At 39.2% G+C, this 18,602-nt stretch overlaps 1 protein-coding gene across 4 annotated transcripts in view; it reads left to right on the top strand.

Annotated features, from left to right (window-relative positions):
- Window positions 1-18,602, top strand: part of si:dkey-172j4.3 (diacylglycerol kinase delta) — a 92,398-nt gene that overhangs the window by 64,099 nt on the left and 9,697 nt on the right. For all 4 annotated transcript variants that reach the window (XM_023965923.2, XM_023965925.2, XM_023965924.2 and 1 more), the window contains 14 exons: window positions 208-367; window positions 482-590; window positions 2,571-2,710; window positions 2,868-2,955; window positions 5,786-5,877; window positions 8,308-8,407; window positions 8,951-9,016; window positions 14,151-14,322; window positions 14,396-14,494; window positions 14,641-14,725; window positions 14,807-14,914; window positions 16,622-16,718; window positions 16,841-16,948; window positions 17,050-17,163. In XM_023965923.2, coding sequence (XP_023821691.1) covers window positions 208-367; window positions 482-590; window positions 2,571-2,710; window positions 2,868-2,955; window positions 5,786-5,877; window positions 8,308-8,407; window positions 8,951-9,016; window positions 14,151-14,322; window positions 14,396-14,494; window positions 14,641-14,725; window positions 14,807-14,914; window positions 16,622-16,718; window positions 16,841-16,948; window positions 17,050-17,163 — 1,538 coding nt within the window. The remainder of the gene's footprint in view (window positions 1-207; window positions 368-481; window positions 591-2,570; window positions 2,711-2,867; window positions 2,956-5,785; window positions 5,878-8,307; window positions 8,408-8,950; window positions 9,017-14,150; window positions 14,323-14,395; window positions 14,495-14,640; window positions 14,726-14,806; window positions 14,915-16,621; window positions 16,719-16,840; window positions 16,949-17,049; window positions 17,164-18,602) is intronic.

An 18,602-nucleotide genomic window follows, 5' to 3' on the forward strand; every position in this document is an offset into this window, starting at 1 on the left:
TTAACTTTTAAAAAACTTTACGTAATTAGAAAAGAAAAGTTAGAGAAAGTAAGAATATTTTCAGAATTTGAATTTTAAGTGAGGATTTTATTTCTGACATGTGTAGTCTTCCCATTGTGAACAGTGAGTGTCAGGTCTAAATCTGACTGATTACATTTTTTTAGCTTGAGTCAAAAATAGCTTCTTCTTTTCTTTTTTCTATTTAAGGCTTCTGGAAGGCCACCTCTGCTTCATGCTCCAGCCCTCTATTGGTTCTTGTCAACTCCAAAAGTGGGGACAACCAGGGAGTCAAGTTCCTTCGAAAGTTCAAACAGCTTCTCAACCCAGCTCAGGTCTTTGACCTGATGAATGGAGGTCCAGAGCTGGGGTAAACATCTTGCCAGTTTGATAGCTGATAGTTTTTAAGTAACAGATAACTGGCCCCTATGAACACTTTGTTTACCCTCCTTACATTTTGGTGTCGCCCCACCTTCTACCTCAGCCTGCGGCTCTTCCAGAAGTTTGTGACATTCCGTATTCTAGTGTGCGGAGGAGATGGCAGCGTGGGCTGGGTGCTCTCAGAGCTGGATAAACTCAACCTCCATAAACAGGTGAGAGCAGAAAAGTGGTAGAGGAGGAGGACGAGGAGGAGGTTGTGATGGTATAATTTGATGCATCAGTGAGATGGCTGTGGGCATTGTCCTAACTGCTGTTGCAGGACTGGCTTTTACATTTTCTCTGGACCTTTTTCCTCTTAGTACCTTGGATAACAAAATCTTAAAAATATGAAACGTGGGGGCAGGGGATGGCAGAATTAGTGATCATCAGACGATTTTGGGGAACTTAAAGACCCTTCCATCCAATAATCGCACTGCTTCCTTTGTGCCACCCGCGTGCCACTGGACTGCCACCTCACAACCTCAAAATGTGCCTGGGTGGTCACTCCCCAGTGTTAAAAAATTGTCTGGTCGCTGTTTAATTTGATCTTTCTCTTAAAACTTTGTGTAAAAATGCAAGTGCCACTGCCCGATTGCCACCTGCTGATGTTGCTGTTGGATTGCCCCATGCTGGCAATTTGCCAAATGTGACCGTAGTCTTAAGCTGTCTTGACGATGAAGCGTTTAAATATTTTCGTGAGAAAAGAAAGGATTTAGATCTATTGATGGAAATACATTATTTTGAATAAATGTCTGATTTATCATGAAAAAGTAAATAAAAGGAGTATATTGCAATACATGTTTTTTTTTTTTATTATTTCTTACCTAAACATTATTTATACTCTAGAACGAAGGAGAAAATTCGATTTCTTTTTAAAGAAAATCTTGTATGTTACTTGATCGATCCTCTAACATTTCTGCCCCTCTTGCCAAAGCAGCCAAAAAGTGATCGACTCTCTCTCAACAGTGTGGTCTTACTGACCCATGGAGGCATTAATTCCCTGGAGGAAAATCTTTTTCCTTCTTCTCTCATGTTCATGGCACGTTTTCTCGCATTGAATTTTTTCTTTTAGACTTATGACTCCTTTCTAATCTGGTTTCTGTCGACTATCACAGTATAGCAATATCGAATCATTCACCGGTTCCTCTTGATTTGGCTCTACTCTCCCAGCCTCGCCCCTTGAACCAGTGGAGGTTTTATGCCATCCTCCTGGTGGACGAATCCTGTAAAGAGTTTATACAGTCGCAGTTAACTCTATTTTTCTAACTAAATGATCTGCCCGAAACAAAGAGTCTTAACTATCACATGATGGAACAACAATGGAAGTCAGCATTGTCTCTTGTCCATTTGTTCTCTATTTGCGCCCACCATAGACTGATTTAGTGCAAGATTATTTACAGGGTCCACTATAGACTGGCCAAAATACATCCTTCTATTAGCGATGCCTGCGGCAGATGTCTCCTCACTTCTGCTAATCATGCACATATGTTTTGGTCATGTCCAGTGCTTGTATCACTTTGGTTAGATATACTTGACATATTATTGTGAGCATATAGATACGCCATCAAACCAGTTTTGGTATTCTCCCAACCCCAGATATGCATAGTGCGCTGAAGCGGGCCATTGCATTCACCACCTTATTAGCACACAGGCTGATCCTGCTGAACTGGAAGCTCCCCTGTCCTGCTTTGCATGTCCGCTGGGTCTGTGAGGCGCTTTATAATCTCAAACTTGAGAAGCTAAGGTACTCACATCAAGGTTCACTTAGGGCATTTCATATGACCTGGGACCCTATTTTACAATACATAGCCTCCTTGTTTTATATTATATATTTTCTTATTTCTAAATGACAAAGTGGTTTACTTATCCCCCCCTTTTTTTCTTTTGTGTGTCTGTCGTGGCTTTTGGGGGTTGTTGAAGGCGGTGGGTGGGAGGGGCTGACATTCGAGTGTTTTTTTTACACAGCACTGTCCTTGCTCTGATATCTCATTATACACTCTGTATATGTCTGTTAATATATAAAATGTTCAATAAACAAAGTTAGATAAAAAAAAATCCTGTATGTTGACAAAAAAATTACAAAATAAACTGTACATTCCCGAACGTGACTGTATGTTAATCTGATTATAGTAATATTTGTGTATTCATTTCAGTGTCAACTCGGCGTGTTGCCCTTGGGCACGGGTAATGATCTGGCTCGTGTTCTTGGCTGGGGAGGCCTCTGTGATGACGACGCTCAGCTGTTGCAGATTCTGGAAAAGCTGGAGAGAGCCACCACCAAAATGTTAGACCGGTAAGAACGGTTTAACATCTTTGTTTTTGGCGAAAACTGTTCAAAAGTTGTAGTTAATTACCAGATAAAAAGGAAATGGCATAAGGCATAAAAGATTGCTGATCTGTGATGTCAGCTTAAAAAACTCTTTTGTCTGTCTGAAATCTGTCTGATTTAGATGGAGTATTATGACCTATGAGTTGCCCACCACTAACAAAGACTCCCCGATAGTGAAGGAAGACGATGGCCTTGACTCACCTCCACAGGTAATCACCTCTTATGAAGTGCTTTTCTTTCGACAGATGGCCTCCAAAATAGCCAGAACTTACAAGCTCACAGAAACTATTTTTGAAACTTTTTACTGAAAATCAATTGATTCAGGTGGGAACCAAAGGAATCTGAACTAAAACCCAGAGAGTGGTATAGGTATTGAAAAAAGGTAGCTCTGTATCTGGAATAAAAAGTTTTTCTCAGTCTTCTTGCTACTGCTCACACCACCACCATGAACCTGCAGAAGCAAATGCTAAATTGCAATAAATTTCTTTATTTTCTGCGACGCATTTCCTTACATTTAGATACATTCATACATACTTACATACAGGTGAGGCAAGTGAGGCACAGCCTCACCTGTCATTATCGTGATAAAATAGAAAAAAGTAAATTAAGGCTATGTTCACACTGCAGGGCTTAATGCTCAATTCCAAATTTTTGAAAAAATCCGATTTTTTATTGCAAGGCCGTTTACATTTTCAATTAAATGCGAATTTTTGTGATCTCATGTGTGACCGTGAAATGACCCAGAAGTGACCCGCATGCGCAGAAGAGTACTCAACGGTGAACGACGTCACTGTTGTTTGCAGAAGCAGCTAACCTTAACAATGGATGTCAACAACAGTGTTGTCGACAGCGGAGCTCTGTTTGCATTAATACATTTATTTTCACAAAGGAGCCAGCACAATTACAATCTTCTCATTTTAAGAAGGCATTGGAGCCGGGATCGTCTGTACCCACTGTTGTGGAATGGGATGTGTATGTGCGTGTGAAAGAGAGAGGAAAGAGTGCGTACAGCGAGGTAGGGAATGAGGGGGGCGTGCAATCATGTTGTGTGTTATGGAGGAAGGAGAACGATAATAAAAGAAGGCTTCCCCCCAGAATAAATATTATTGACTCTTTATTTACCTGCTCTGGAGAATCTGGGGGTCCGAACGGGGAAGTGAACCCTGGAGGAGGATCCGCCTTCAGCCCTGGAGAAGCCGGTCTCCCCCGCGCTTCTGACCACGGTCAGAAAGGGGGAAAAAAAGTAATTGCAGGAAAGTTTCAACACCACGCTCGGCCATTTCGCTGGAAATTTTTTCAAAAACCGCCTGGTTGCGATATGAATCCTGGAGTTTGGCCTGAATAGAGCTGTCACCCCAAAAAGAAAAGATCGGATACATATCGGATTCAGGACCACATACCCAAGTGGCCTGGGTCGCATTTGAAAAGATCGGATTTGTGTCGTTCAGACTGTCATAAAAAGATCAGATACAGGTCGCGTAGTGGCAAAAAAATCGGAATTGGGTCGTTTCAGCCTGTAGTGTGAACTTAGCCTAAGTAGATATTATTTTTTACTGATCTGTGTTAAATATACATTTTCAGTCAACTCAACACGTTTTCCACAGTTTCTGAGGTTATAATCGCTGAACCAAAGTGTGCGTGATCACAGACGGAGCGGAAACTCTGGGTGAGGTTCTGAAGCGCTGTGCCTCATGTCTGACGGCAGGGCTCAATGTTAACAGACACGTGCGCTGAAAACTCTGCTGTAGCCCCGCAGTAGAGGCTATAGGTGAGGCATGCCTCACCAGCAGGGGGCAGACATGAGCTGACAGCTGCTTTGTAGCTACACTGGTGCCGTAGAAAAAGAACAGAAAGAGGAGAGGTCTCCATTAAGAGGGAGAAATTAATTAAACTAAAGGAAAATAAGGAAGACTTTCCAACAAATCATAGAGCTTTTTTGTGGAGAAGGATCAACACATGGACTCAAAAAGTAAGGTCAAACATGTTTTTCAATGTTTGTTTTTAAAAAATAATATGGGTGAAAAAAATGTAAATAAAAAATAATTTCTTTTATTTTTATGATCATTTTCACAGACAACATTTGATAACACTGATTAAAGCTCAAGAATTTGAAGTTGTAAAAACACAAGAAATAGTTAGGGGTCAAATGTGTGCTGAACACTTCTGTTTAACCCTTGTGCTATCTTATGACCCACCCTTACTTTGACTTGTTATTCCTACCATGACAAAGGTGGATAAAGGTGGAAAGATTTCATGTAATCCATGGACACCAGTGAAGATCACAAATCATTGAAGAAAAAAGGTTCAGCGCACTGTCTTGTGGGGTCTAGATGACCCAACTCCCAATGTTAAAGTGCCTAGGATAGCACAAGGGATACTTTAATTTGTTTACAGTACATATGAATAATACACAAGAAGAGTGTTCTATCCATGTCTATAAAAGAAATATTCTCTGTAGGACAAATATGTTCTTGTGTGTATTTTATAAGCTGTTAGCTGCCATTGGATGAAAGGTGAAATATTTAGTTCTTTCATTGTAAATCCGACTCCAGAGGAGTCAGTGCCTCACCAGTCATCAACCTCACCGCACGTCACTGATCAGAACATGCACCCAATAACATGATATTTATTGGAGTGGGTCTTTAAGTCTAAAAACGAACCTTCCACTTTGTTACAGTTTTCTTTCTTTTTTTTTTTTTTTTTGCTGTTTTATCATTTGGGGACCTAAGGGTGTTGGCTTTCGTACAGATATCAAAACTAAGAAATAGATTGCAACTCAGGAGAATGTTGAAAGGCAAGTTTACTCCTATATTTAGCATATTTAACCATTTTCTTCAATTTGCTCAGAATTTCTCTGACACCAATCAGATTTACTGGACTCGCATAAAAGCACATTTTTAATTAAGACAACACAAATGCAGCCTATGAGAGTCTCCTTCTGTAGTGGCTGTCTTTAATCAATTGCTCGTAAGATTTTTATTATCAAATGTTTAAAACCCTGCTGCCCACAACCTGTGTTCTCTTCTTTGAACACCACAGGTTCACATCACTCAGTATGCAGACTCCGTGGCCTCCCATCTTGCAAAGATCCTGGACTCGGACAAACATAGCGACGTCATATCCTCTGCCAAGTAAGTGCCATAAGCGGATTTAGGAGGAGAGTAACATGGAAAAACATCTAATTAGCAGAAATGTTGAAAACAATGCGACAGTTGAGAAGGAAGTGAAGAAAATAACGAGGAAAGGAAGTGAAAGATTGTAACACCGATATAGAGTGAGGCATTGCACTGCAAGGAATTTTGGCTCCTCTTTAAGACACGTACTTAAGTATTCTAGGGTGTGGTGGTGAATGACAGTGGCGTATCCATAATTAGGGGTCATCATCAGAGCTTTAGAATATTAGTAGGCCTCCTCTGGGAAAATAAGGTGCTCGATACAGAGCACATCTAGCTTCGCTTGTGGTTTAAAGCAATACTAATTGCTACTCAGACCAGCAACACATTTAAAGCACCTCTGGGAATTCCAGCCTTAACGAAGAAAGACTTTCTTTAAAACATAGAACTGCTCTTGATGGATGGAGGATGTGTTTGTTTGTTTTGTGTACAGTGGCTTTCTTTTTGAAAGATGTTAAAGTGAATCGGCCTAAGGTGGATTTGTCCCAACATGTCTTAGACAAATCAGTTCACTCCTGATATAATATTACATACACACTAGATACAGTGGTGGACAAAATTGTTGGTCCCCCTCGGTTAAAGAAAGAAAGTCCACAATGCTCACTGAAATGACTTAAAACATTCAAAAGTAACAATAAATTAAAATATATTGAAAATTAAATAATAAAAATCAGCCATTACTTTTGAGTGTTTGATTAACAGAATTATTTAAAAAAACAAACTAATGAAATAGGGCTGGACAAAAATGATGGTACCTCCATAACTTAATGTTTTGTTGCACAACCTTTTGAGGCAATCACTGCAATTAAACAGTTTCTGTTTTGTCCACCACTATATATATTAAGATATAAAAATAGATCTTGTTCCCACAGATTAATATCTTGTTCCCACAGATTATTATCTCGTTCGCACGAAATACTATTCCGTTCCCACAAGATACTATTCCGTTCCCACAAGATACTATTCCGTTCCCACAAGATACTATTGCGTTCCGTCAAAATACTATTCCGTTCCCTCGAAATGATAAACTCGTGCGAACGCAATAATTATGTCGTTCGAACGCAATAATTAATCCGTTCGAACGCAATAATTATTCACGTCATAAGTCATTCACGCGGATATGCTCTCTGTACGCCGGCAAAACTAAGCCGCTTTCAGCGGTAACTTCCGTGTCTCTGTGACCCATATTCGTTCAAAAAAGGAACATGAAAAACAAAAATGATCACTTTATTACTGTCTCAATGAATATAAGAAAAATATCAAAAGATTTATGATAACTAGGCTGCTTTGTCATACGAACGATAGCTCCTGCTAGGCTACCAATAGCTCCGCCGCAGAGCTCTTTGATGTATGCCGGCATTTGGGCAACTGCTGGTCTGTTGTCAGACAGCTGATATTGTAGTTTGGGGTCGAATAGGAATAATAATATTCAGGACTTGTCTTTTATTAACTTTAGCAGTCAGTTGCTTTACTTTCGAAAGCTATAAGGATACATGCTAACTGACTAGCCGATCATTTATCCTGTTATTAATTTACGTCATAGATTTACAGCAGATACCTTCACATTTTTGTCTGTGTGTGTCTCATTACATTGCATTGAAGACACGGAGGATGTTTAGAGAACAGATTTATTTATTTCAAATATATATATATATATATATATATATTTTTTTTTGTCCAGCACCCTGAGACTGTATGCTAGGAGCTTGGGTGAGAAACCACCCGCGGAAGGCTGAGAGTTTTTTTTTTTTTTTTATATACATAATATGAACAAAAAAATGCCCCTCTCACACCCAACGAGTGGTTTCTCACAAGAGCTTGGGTCCTCTATGCTATCTATGCGATTCCTAATACTTAATTCCTCTTAAGATCATCTTCATACAAGTGGTGTTTTCTATTTATGACAGTTTATTGCTTGGTGTCACATCTGTGTCACACTCACAATAATAAAAACAAAGTAGGACAGTGTTCCAGAGGCCATATGATAGACGATTTATAGGATAATGTTTTTTTGCTTGTTTACCATTTTTAAAACAGATTTTTATTTCATTTACTATGTTGAGGTGTTGAAATAGATGTGAACCAAGATAACGTGAGCATTACTGAACTACAAAGAAGGACTGTGATCATGTTCTTTTCAGTGTAATGTATCTAAGGTTGCTACAAGCTGAGATTTTCCCCGTTGAGTCACACACAAGTGTATCAGTTGTGAGTAAACAGTGACTGTTCAAGACGACAAAGCCAATAAGAAGATAGTAAGGTCGACAGAAGGCTGTGTGTGCGATTTCCACTGCAGTGTATCACCAAATTTTTAACATATCAACAGTCCTGCGATGAATTATCAGTGAAAAGTGGAGTGTCACCCACCACACTGTCTTCCTCCGGCAGGTTTCTGTGTGGGACGGTGAATGACTTTGTGGCGGAGGTGGGGAAGGCGTATGAGAGAGCCACAGAGAATAAGGAGGAGGCAGATGCCATGGCAAAGAAGGTAATTGGTTTGTGTAACTTTTGTTATGTAAGTGCTTGTATAACAATAAAATGAGGGCAAATGTAGGTTTACGTTTGAGTGCAAACTTGTGAAAATGTTGCTGCAGGTACGGTGTAACCACTCACTGCTTAACAGACTTTAGAAAAGAAAACTGGCAGACTCTGAGATAAGACTATCAGGAAAAGATTTTAATTCCCTGCCAAGCCTTTGTACTTTCACCTGGTTGGACTACTTGTGTTGCTCAACCAGCATTTCCCAACTGTGGTCATTAGGGGGAAGATTCCTGCTTGTTTTCACCCTTACAGTCCAAGCACAACTGGTTTTAACAACCATTTTCAGGTCTCTGCAAACCTTGCCAATGAGCTGAAAAGGTGTTTTTGAGCCTGGTTTCAGGCAGGTTTTGGGCATAATTGCAGGAATGAAGTAAACTGTTCTGTGCAGCATCAACATTTCTCTGATTCCTCCAGATCCTTACATAATGTGATTTTAAGAATACGAGTTACTAGACAATAAACTTCCTTTTTTCTTTGTCTGTTCACTTAGTGTGCACTGTTGAACGAGAAACTTGATTCCCTGGTCAAAGCCTTAAGCGAGGAAGCCGAAGCACAGGTAACTATATATTCATTATGATAAGTAATGCATAAAAAAAACGTAGGCTCTCTGAAAGCACATAAAATATAGCTATATTCTTTTAGAGGTTGGCATCTCGTCAGCATGATCTTTATATGCTTTAATCCCACTCTGACTTCATTGTCAAGAATGTGTTCAAATTATGCATTTGGGAGACTTTATTTTCTTTCCTAAAAAATGTATGATGATTGTTAGGCAGAAACTAAGCAGATTTTTCCTTTCTTGTGTTTTTTACTTAAGATAGGCTCACCTGTTAACAGATGTACTCAGCTGCTGTAAAATAAAAACAACAGAGCTCTTAACATGTCTGTATATTTTCAAAACCCAGTTTAGGATGTATGCAGTATTCTAGCCAATTATCTTGCATATAATTTGACATCAAGTGTTGTCTATCCTTGTATAAAACAAAATAAATTGTTGCAACTTTTTACTGGTTCATGTTTGCTACATCAGAAGCATAGGATGGTCTCAATTACCACATGCTCTTTGCACTCGTTCGATGGTATGTTAAGAAGTCTGGCATTATTTGAGTTCACTAAAATGGAAGTTATTTTGAGTCATAATTCACAGTAATATGCAATTATCATTTGACAATTCAATTTGCAATTTCATCATGTAATTTGAAAATACATTTCGCAATTGGCAATTCAATTTGCAATTCAGGCTTGCAATATGAAAATACATTTTGCAACTTAAATTTCAATATAAAAAGGTATGATTCAATCTTACAAGTTTAAAAAGTAAATAACAAAAAAGCTAAATCAGTTCCTTTTTAAATTGTAATGGATTTTTGGTACCATAATTTAAATGAATATGCATTTTGCAATTTACAAGATGTAATGTATTGAGTGTGCCATCTGGTGACAGTTGACAGTTTGAGACGCTGCGGTTGCTAGGCACCACACAGACCTTGAGCCGACAGTTGTGTCTCTTCGTATTGATATGATTAAAAGTGACTATTTTTTCCACAACAGTGTTTGGATTATTAGAAATCTCCTGCTTGGAAGATGTAAAATTAAACTGGCGACAAGGATATGCCTTTCTCTGGAAAATTTAAATTCAAACCTGAAAATTAATGGCTAATGATGTTAGAGATGATAAGCGGCTGCCTGTGCTGCTCAGCGCTGTAGGAGTCTACTGTGAAACCTTGTAACCAGTGCAGTCAAGAACAGGGAGAGACGATCTTGCACTTCATCGCATCTAAAGCATTTAATCTAGATAAATCTAGATTATTTATCTAGAGCATTTAAAATTGCTTTTAATATGGAGACTGTGGACAAAGACACACAGCAGCACAAAAAGATGGAGCATCTAGACAATGGAGTTCACAGGATGCAAGTGAGAGCATGCTACAACAGGTACACAAGAATCAAAACACACAGTGGACCTTTTGTATACAATCGTCTTCTTTTTTTAAATAAGTTCAACAAATCACAGATTGAATACTTCAATCATGTGCTCAATCAAAGTGGAGTACACCTACCCATTGGACACAGTCAGAGCCATCCAAGAGGCCGCAACACAATCCAATGTGAAGGATTTACAATCTTTCATTGGGCTGGTGAACTACTATGGACGCTTTCTACCAGGTCAAAGCACTGTTTTGGCACCATTGTACAAGTTGATGTTAAATGGTTTTGGGAAAAAGAGCAACAAGAGGCTTTTAATGAGTGCAAAAAGTTGTTAGCATGGGGGGAAAAAACATGAATCTGGTGTGACCAGACATGCTTTTTCTCTCTCTCTTTACTTTAACTTTTATGTAAAAATTCCCCATAGTGTGCCATTGCCTTCTTCACCTGACTTCAACCATGCAGAGACATCTGAAATAATACAAACTCTTCCAATGTCTCTGCGTAAATGTAGACTCTGCTGCGTTGGTTGAAGCAAATGTTAGAAGTGATGCTAAATTAGATGCTAGCGATGGGATTTCAGACATTTCCCTATAGAGGCCGATAAACTACATCGCCAAAGTGGTTGGTGAACAGGGAAAACATACACAAAATCCATCAGCGAAGCTTTCTCCAAGTTTGAGTCCACTCTGAATGCAAAGAATGAAGGCATCGGTAAGAAGACATGGGAGAAGTTGCTGCGATTGCTGACTCACTGGCATCCCGACAGACCGAAGCAGAGACGCACATCTCTGGCTTGAAAGACGAAATGGTCCCCTTAAAGAGCAAAGTGGCCGCTCTGGAGAAGCAACATACTTAACTCGAAGCTAAAATAACCGATTTGGAGGACCCTCAATCTAAAAGAATCCGTAGAGGGCAAAGACCCCATAGCGTTCTTTAAGACGTTTATATGCAAATTGGTGGGATTATATGTCAGTATCGACAGATTCCCTGGTCCGCCGTAGTTATCAAACTCCATCATCCAAGGATGTTGCATCGCTTCTCTCAGGTGCTCTGATGGTGAGGGATCTCAAACCTAAGGGCCTAAAGCTTCATATCCTATCAGACATCCCGAAGTCTCTTTAAATTCAGCTGTAGAAGAAATGCAACCTGATTTTTTTTTTTTTCCTTTTTCTTTTTCTCTCCTTTTTCAGGGTAGAGGTTGATAGTGTTTTTTTCTCCCTAATCAACCTAATTGCTTTTTGTGTTTTTTCTTTTGTGTTACCATAGTTCAAATTGTTATTTTGAATGTTTGTTCCAGAGAATGGGGTATCATCTTCTTTCAACTGAATCAAGACCGTATTCTTTTACGTTAAGATCACTGATGGTTTACATATGACCGACAAACCATCAAAAAAAATCTATAGTCTCAATATGAGGTGGAATGAAATATTGTATCAAGGGCTGCACTCAGCTCAACGAAGATACTGATGAGTCCAAAATCAGCTGCAAGGAGATGGTCATTAGAGATTTTTAAGAGAGCAGTTTCTGATGAGAAGGGTGGAAACTGGATTGACAGGGTTCAAAGAGATTATCTTGCTTGAGATGGTGGTTAAATTGAGAGGATTTTGAAAATAAATGGCAGGTTAGAAATTGGACGGTAAATACTAAGAATACTAGGATCAGAGCTGTCTTTTCTTTTTAAGATTGGTTTGACAGCAGCAGTTTTAAGAATTGAGGGAACAGTTTCCAGTTGTTGGTGAAGAATGAATAATTGCAGAGATAAAGGGTAGGAGAAAGGGGAGACATGATTTAATCAAGGAAGTTGGGAGAGGATCAAGCTGGTTGAAGAATTTAGATAGACAACTTTATTTATCCATTTGGGAGGTTCCCGCATGGAAATTGACAAATTTGACGTTGAGGAAGCAGATTTCACTGGGATCGGGCGGCTGCAAAGTACATAATGTATGGCAGGGCTTCAGACTGCGACCTGTGAGATGAAGGCGAATCTGCAGCAAGACTGAAGGAGGACAGGAAGTTGGAGTTGTCCTTAACATTCAATTTAGTTTTAATATTCCTCTCTCCCTTTTAATGTTTTGTGATGTATGTAGCCTTTTTTTAATGAATTGGTATTTTAAATTATTTCAATTAATCACTCAACTACACAAACCATCAGGACACATGTCCCATAATGCAATGTTTTGTAGTCTATAGGGCAGCTTTCAGTCAGTTCAGTTTTCAGCTGTGTCCGGGTAGGTTTGCCCCTTGCTCCCACCCCTTTCTCGCAATATTTTTGTGATGATTGACAGGTGATGTTGGAGCAAAAACAAAAATATGTCACACACCAGGTGATCTGCGCAGCGTTGAGTTCACCTGGGTGATCTCAAACACGCTTATTGTGGATCCTGGCTGCACCTATTTGCTGTCACAAAGATAAATTTCCATCCGTTTTCTTTACTTATTTGTACTGTCATGACAGCGATGCTTTTTTCAGTTTACCTGTTGTTGCATCTTCAAAAGTGCAGAATAAAATGTGACACTGCATTTGAAACAGCACATTGTAATTTCTGCATCTATTATTAAAGTATTTATTAGTAATACAGTGGAAATTTGTAGATTTGGTTAGCATGTTGATTTACATTTAAATTTTCTGGTTGTGCCCCTAAAATTTTCAGTTGGGGGCCACTGTGCTCCTAGTGAAAAAAGTTAGTCTGGAGGCCTGTATGGGAGACAGAGAGAATCCGGCGATGTGAGAAAGGCGAGGAAAGTTGAGGTGCTGCTGTATGGTCTGTATGCTAAGGCGGGAGTCATTCAAATAAATGAATAACAAGAAATTAGTTTTTCTCACCATAAAGTTGTGAAAACTGGCAGAAGCTTTCCTGACAATAAAATTTTGAAGATTTCATGAAAGCAATCATTTAAAATGAGCATTAAAAGCCCTTCTACTGCCTCTAATGGAATCATGATGAACTACAGGGCAGAAAACATGGACCAAGTTCTGTGTTTTTAATATGGGTGTAACGATTCATTGAAAAAAACAATTCTATTCAATATTTGTGATTGCCAATGTGATTTTCTTTTGATTATAGTTCCTTTTGAATGATCCGATTAGATCCGATTCACTTACCTAAAATCGATCCAGGACATCTTTAGCCAAAAATACAACCGTTGTGACACAGAGCTAAATACCTGGGTACTAAGTAGTGCAAGTGACGTTTTCCAGATTCCTTGTATTTCTTGCAAGATAATCAAGAGTAAATTAAATATGATTCAAAAAAGTAAACAAGACTTATTGGCAAATCTATTCACATTTTAGTTTCACAAAGTTCAGCCCACTGTTGTTTCTCCACATCAAAATTATGCAAACGTAACATTACTAGAACATTCTAACACACTGTATGGTCACATGTCTTTGCAAAAATCAGTGTTTCCACACATTGGACTGCAATGATAAATTGATCGTTTTTTGCTGCCATCACGTGTGTTGTCTGCTGTGATGCCCTTGGTCGTTTGTACGTTATAGCAAAATATACCAACCACGTCTCAATCCAAATTGTATTTTCCAGTATCGATTTGATTATTGATTTGATTTTGTCTTAGACAGGTTGATCTGGTTGGATCATAGGAGTATAAATCGATTAATCGTTACATCCCTAGTTTTTAAGGAAAGTTCGGATCATGCTAATAAGATGGGGGTCTCATGTGTGCATCAAAAATAATACAAATGGTTATAAAAGATTAAATATGTCCCTTACAGTATAAAAGGGTGTTTTTTTTTCTTTCAGGTGGTGCCAGCAGGTTCAGTTCCCAGCCAGGAGGGTGGTGGTTCAAGTGCCAATGACTGTGGGGCTGAGTCAGACTCAGAAGAAAAAACATATCGATCTAAAGAGCAGCTGATGCTCAGGGCAAACAGCCTAAAGAAAGCTTTGAAACAGATCATCGAGCAGGCTGAGAAAGGTAAGACTGCAGCCTGCGTGCCCTCATTTGAAGTCATCCAGTGTACGTGTCACTGACTGTGCTGTTGTGCCAGTGGTGGATGAACAGAACAGACACACGCAGGTCCAGAGAATGCCGTCCTCATCCTCCATCAAGAGAGAGAACAGCGACGAGCTGAAGGAGGCAGATTCATGTAAGAGTGCTTGTGCTTTGAACTCAGGGGAAACTAGGAAACATCCCTTTAAGACTTAGGATATTCAATTTTGTCAGGCTTCAAAAACACGAATTGGCTTCTTTCCCACAGGACACAAATGTCACAAACTATTTTTTTCTGTCCAGGTCCTGGAGGTATGAGTCCAACGTCCCCTATTGTGCTGGAAAAGTCTGAATGCATCAGCACTGTCACCTTCAGCGAGGATTCTGTGTAAGCTTGGGTGATTATAACCCACCATACTTTCATGCTAAAACAATCCTGCCTTAATATTCATTTTGTCTGTTTCTAAAGACACTGCACAGAGAAGTGTGTGATGAATAACTACTTTGGCATCGGCCTGGATGCCAAAATTTCCTTGGAGTTCAACAACAAAAGAGATGAGCACCCAAAGAAATGCAGGTATGAAAACACACAACCCTTTAGTTTGCACACTGCTGGCCAAATGTTTGAAAAGGAGGTGTGTCCAGATCCTGTGTGTGATACAGAGCAACATACTAGGGATAACTTGAGATGTTGTACATCTAAGTATAAGTAAAGACTTAAAAATCTGAAATTTTTAAGAATAAAAAAATGTTTATTTAAAAAAGTTTGTTCTCGAGACTGTCTTCTGATGGGGGCTGCAATTCCATCAGTGCTTTTTATTCATTTAAAAGTCTCCTTTGGTATTAAAAAAAGCACATTTCCGTTCCTCAAAGGCCTGAATGTAAAGATCCTGTTCATATAAATAACTCACAGTTCAGAAATTGTCACAACAAAACACATTAACTCACAACACAATAACTCACAAAACAACACAATAACTCACAACACAACACATTAACTCACAACACAACACAATAACTCACAACACAACACATTAACTCACAATGGAAGTAAAGCTGCAATGGAAGTGCTTTTATTCTGAAATTTCCACTGGGCTGAGCGGCTAACTACGCTAATAGAAAGTAACGTCACAGTGAGCTGTGGAGGGAGCATGTTTTTTCTACAAGAGAAGCTAGCAGCAGTGTTGCCAGATTGGGCGGTTTTGGTTCTAAATTTGTGGTCAAAATGCATAATTTGGGCGGTTTTAGTTTTTTTCCCTCATGAATATATAATAGCGGACTACGTTAGGCCGTGTAGCTGTTGGAGTTCTATGTACTGAAGCTCCGTGAACGGCAGAGACGCTTAATGGACCGGGCTCTGTCATCTAACCTGTTGTTGGGGGTGTGGAACGCCAAGACCGACTCTTAGAAATTGTGTTCTTTAAAGCTTGACACTGCGGCGAGTTAATGTGTTGTTTTGTGAGTTATTGTGTTGTGTTGTGAGTTATTGTGTTGTGAGTTAATGTGTTGTGTGGTAAGTTAATGTGTTGTGTTGTGAGTTCATGTGTTGTGTTGTGAGTTATTGTGTGGTGTTGTGAGTTCATGTGTTGTCTTGTGAGTTATTGTGTGGTGTTGTGAGTTATAGTGTGGTGTTGTGAGTTAATGTGTTGTGGGGTATGTTAGTGTGTTGTGTTGTGAGTTAGTGTGTTGTGTTGTGAGTTATTGTGTGGTGTTGTGAGTTATAGTGTGGTGTTGTGAGTTAATGTGTTGTGTTGTGAGTTATTGTGTTGTGTTGTGAGTTATAGTATTGTGTTGTGAGTTATTGTGTGGTGTTGGGAGTTATATTGTGGTGTTGTGAGTTATTGTGTGGTGTTGTGAGTTATAGTGTGGTGTTGTGAGTTAATGTGTTGTGGGGTTTGTTAGTGTGTTGTGTTGTGAGTTAATGTGTTGTGAGGTAAGTTATTGTGTTGTGTTGTGAGTTAATGTGTTGTGAGGTAAGTTATTGTGTTGTGTTGTGAGTTAATGTGTTGTGAGGTAAGTTATTGTGTTGTGTTGTGAGTTAATGTGTTGTGTGGTAAGTTAATGTGTTGTGTTGTGACCCTTCTGGGCCACCGTAAAAAGATAATTTCTTGTAGCCCTTTCAGGAAAAGCAAGAAAGCAGCATGTCAAATATAACACACACAAAAACCCTCCACAAATTACAAGACTGTGAGCACCTGAATTCAGTCTACTGTAATTATTGACATAATGTTTTAAAAAATAGGATCAGATGTGACTCATCGCTTCCTCCCGTTTCTGTCTGCAGTAGTCGCACTAAGAATATGATGTGGTATGGAGTCCTGGGGACCAAAGAACTTGTTCAGAAGACTTACAAAAATCTGGAGCAAAGAGTTCAGCTGGAGGTCAGACACACTTATTTCAGTTATTTAAAGCAAATGTTTAAAAAATAAAATAAAAGGCCTCTTCAGCTGTTATAAGCCGATTTATTGCAAGATCCTGAGTTGATTTTCTTTTGCTTCTGCAGTGTGACGGGATTCCCATGTCTCTGCCGAGTCTGCAGGGCTTGGCTGTTCTCAACATTCCCAGTTATGCAGGGGGAATTAATTTCTGGGGAGGCACCAAGGAGGATAATGTGAGTGCTGTGCAACAGAGTTCCACAAGAAAAAAAAAACCTTCTTTATCCCACAGTGTCACTGGTTGAAACTCAGTCTGAGAGTTTTCCTTGTATTACAGAACTTTGGAGCACCATCATTTGATGATAAGAAGCTGGAGGTGGTGGCGGTGTTCGGGAGCATGCAGATGGCGATGTCCAGAGTCATTAACCTGCAGCACCATCGCATTGCACAGGTAATGTGCCACTAGAAATGTACTGCTTTGTATTTTTTTACTATCAGCTTGGAATGCCAAACACATTTGTGAGGTAGTGTGCATTAGAAGGGAAATGTTAAACAAAAGCTGTAAAAACACCTTTGCTCCCTACAGTTTAAAAAAATCTCAGCTTGACTCTGACAAAACATGTTTTCGGTGTTCAACATGTTTTTGCGGCATTTTCTCATGATGGAGGACAAATATATAAAGACAATTTATCTTAAAATTACATTTCTGAATATTTCTTTATTCAAATCGTTGTGAATTATAGCAGATGAAAAAATGCTGTTTTAAAATGCTCGTATTTGTTACATGGAAAATAGGCTGGGTGAGCAACGTTTTTGTTTTCCTCATCTTAGCTGACATCTGGCTCAACACTGTACGTCTGGAGAGCTTAAATATTGCTCATCGCTTTTGTTGCACCAGTAATGTTAGGTTGGGGGAGTAAGGGGCCGTGAGCTAGTGGGAGACTGTGTAAATTTCTAATGAACTCCTGCCCCTGCATAAATTGCTCTAGAAAACTAAACAGGTTTTGTTTTTTTTATTTTGAATAAAAACAACATATTTAAAAGACCAATAATACATTTAAAAAGATTAAAAGATTATTGGAGTGGGATTTTAACATTGTCTGTTATTTTTACATTTTTTTTTATGAAAATAGGTCAAGCAATTAAAATTATTTCATAAAAACAACTGTAAACCCAAAGAAACATTATTTTCTATCAACTACGTTTGAAATTTTCATACATGTACTTACCGATACTGTTGTTTTTATTTTTTTTGTTCCTAATACCTGGCTGATCATTTATGATGCTTGCGTGGTTTGTGTCACACAGATCAGTGTATAAATCAAGCATGGAGATGAAGAGCTCTGCAGAGCTGCCAGGAAATTTCATACAAAGAATCAGACCTCAGTGACAAAATCATTCTATTAAACACAGTTCTGCTATATTTGTCCTGTATAACAGAAATTTAAAAGATGGCTACGTTCACACTGCAGGCGGAAAGGACCCAATTCCGAATTTTTTTTTGCCCCCATGCGACCTGTATCTGATCTTTTCATGACAGTCTGAACGATCCGATCTTTTCAAATGCGACCCCCGTCTGAACAGCCAGGCCACATGTATCCGACCCGTACATCATTGATACGCTACAAAAGTCATAATTCTGCGTTGAAGTAGGCGGGAGTGAGAACATAAACATCAACCATGGCGGACGATGCTGCTGAGACCAGTCAGTGGAAGGGAAGCGAGGTCACCGATTGGATTAATATTTGGGGTGACAGCTCTATTCAGGCCAAACTCCAGGGCTTATGTCGCAACCAGGCGGTTTTTGAAAAAGTTTCCAGGGAAATGGCCAAGCGTGGTGTTCAACCTTTCCCGCGATTACTTTTCTCCCTTTCCGACCGTGGTCAGAAG

The sequence above is a fragment of the Oryzias latipes genome, chromosome 18 (genome assembly GCF_053564925.1).
Source record: "Oryzias latipes strain Hd-rR chromosome 18, Olatipes_Hd-rR_3.1".
NCBI classification, from domain to species: domain Eukaryota; kingdom Metazoa; phylum Chordata; class Actinopteri; order Beloniformes; family Adrianichthyidae; genus Oryzias; species Oryzias latipes.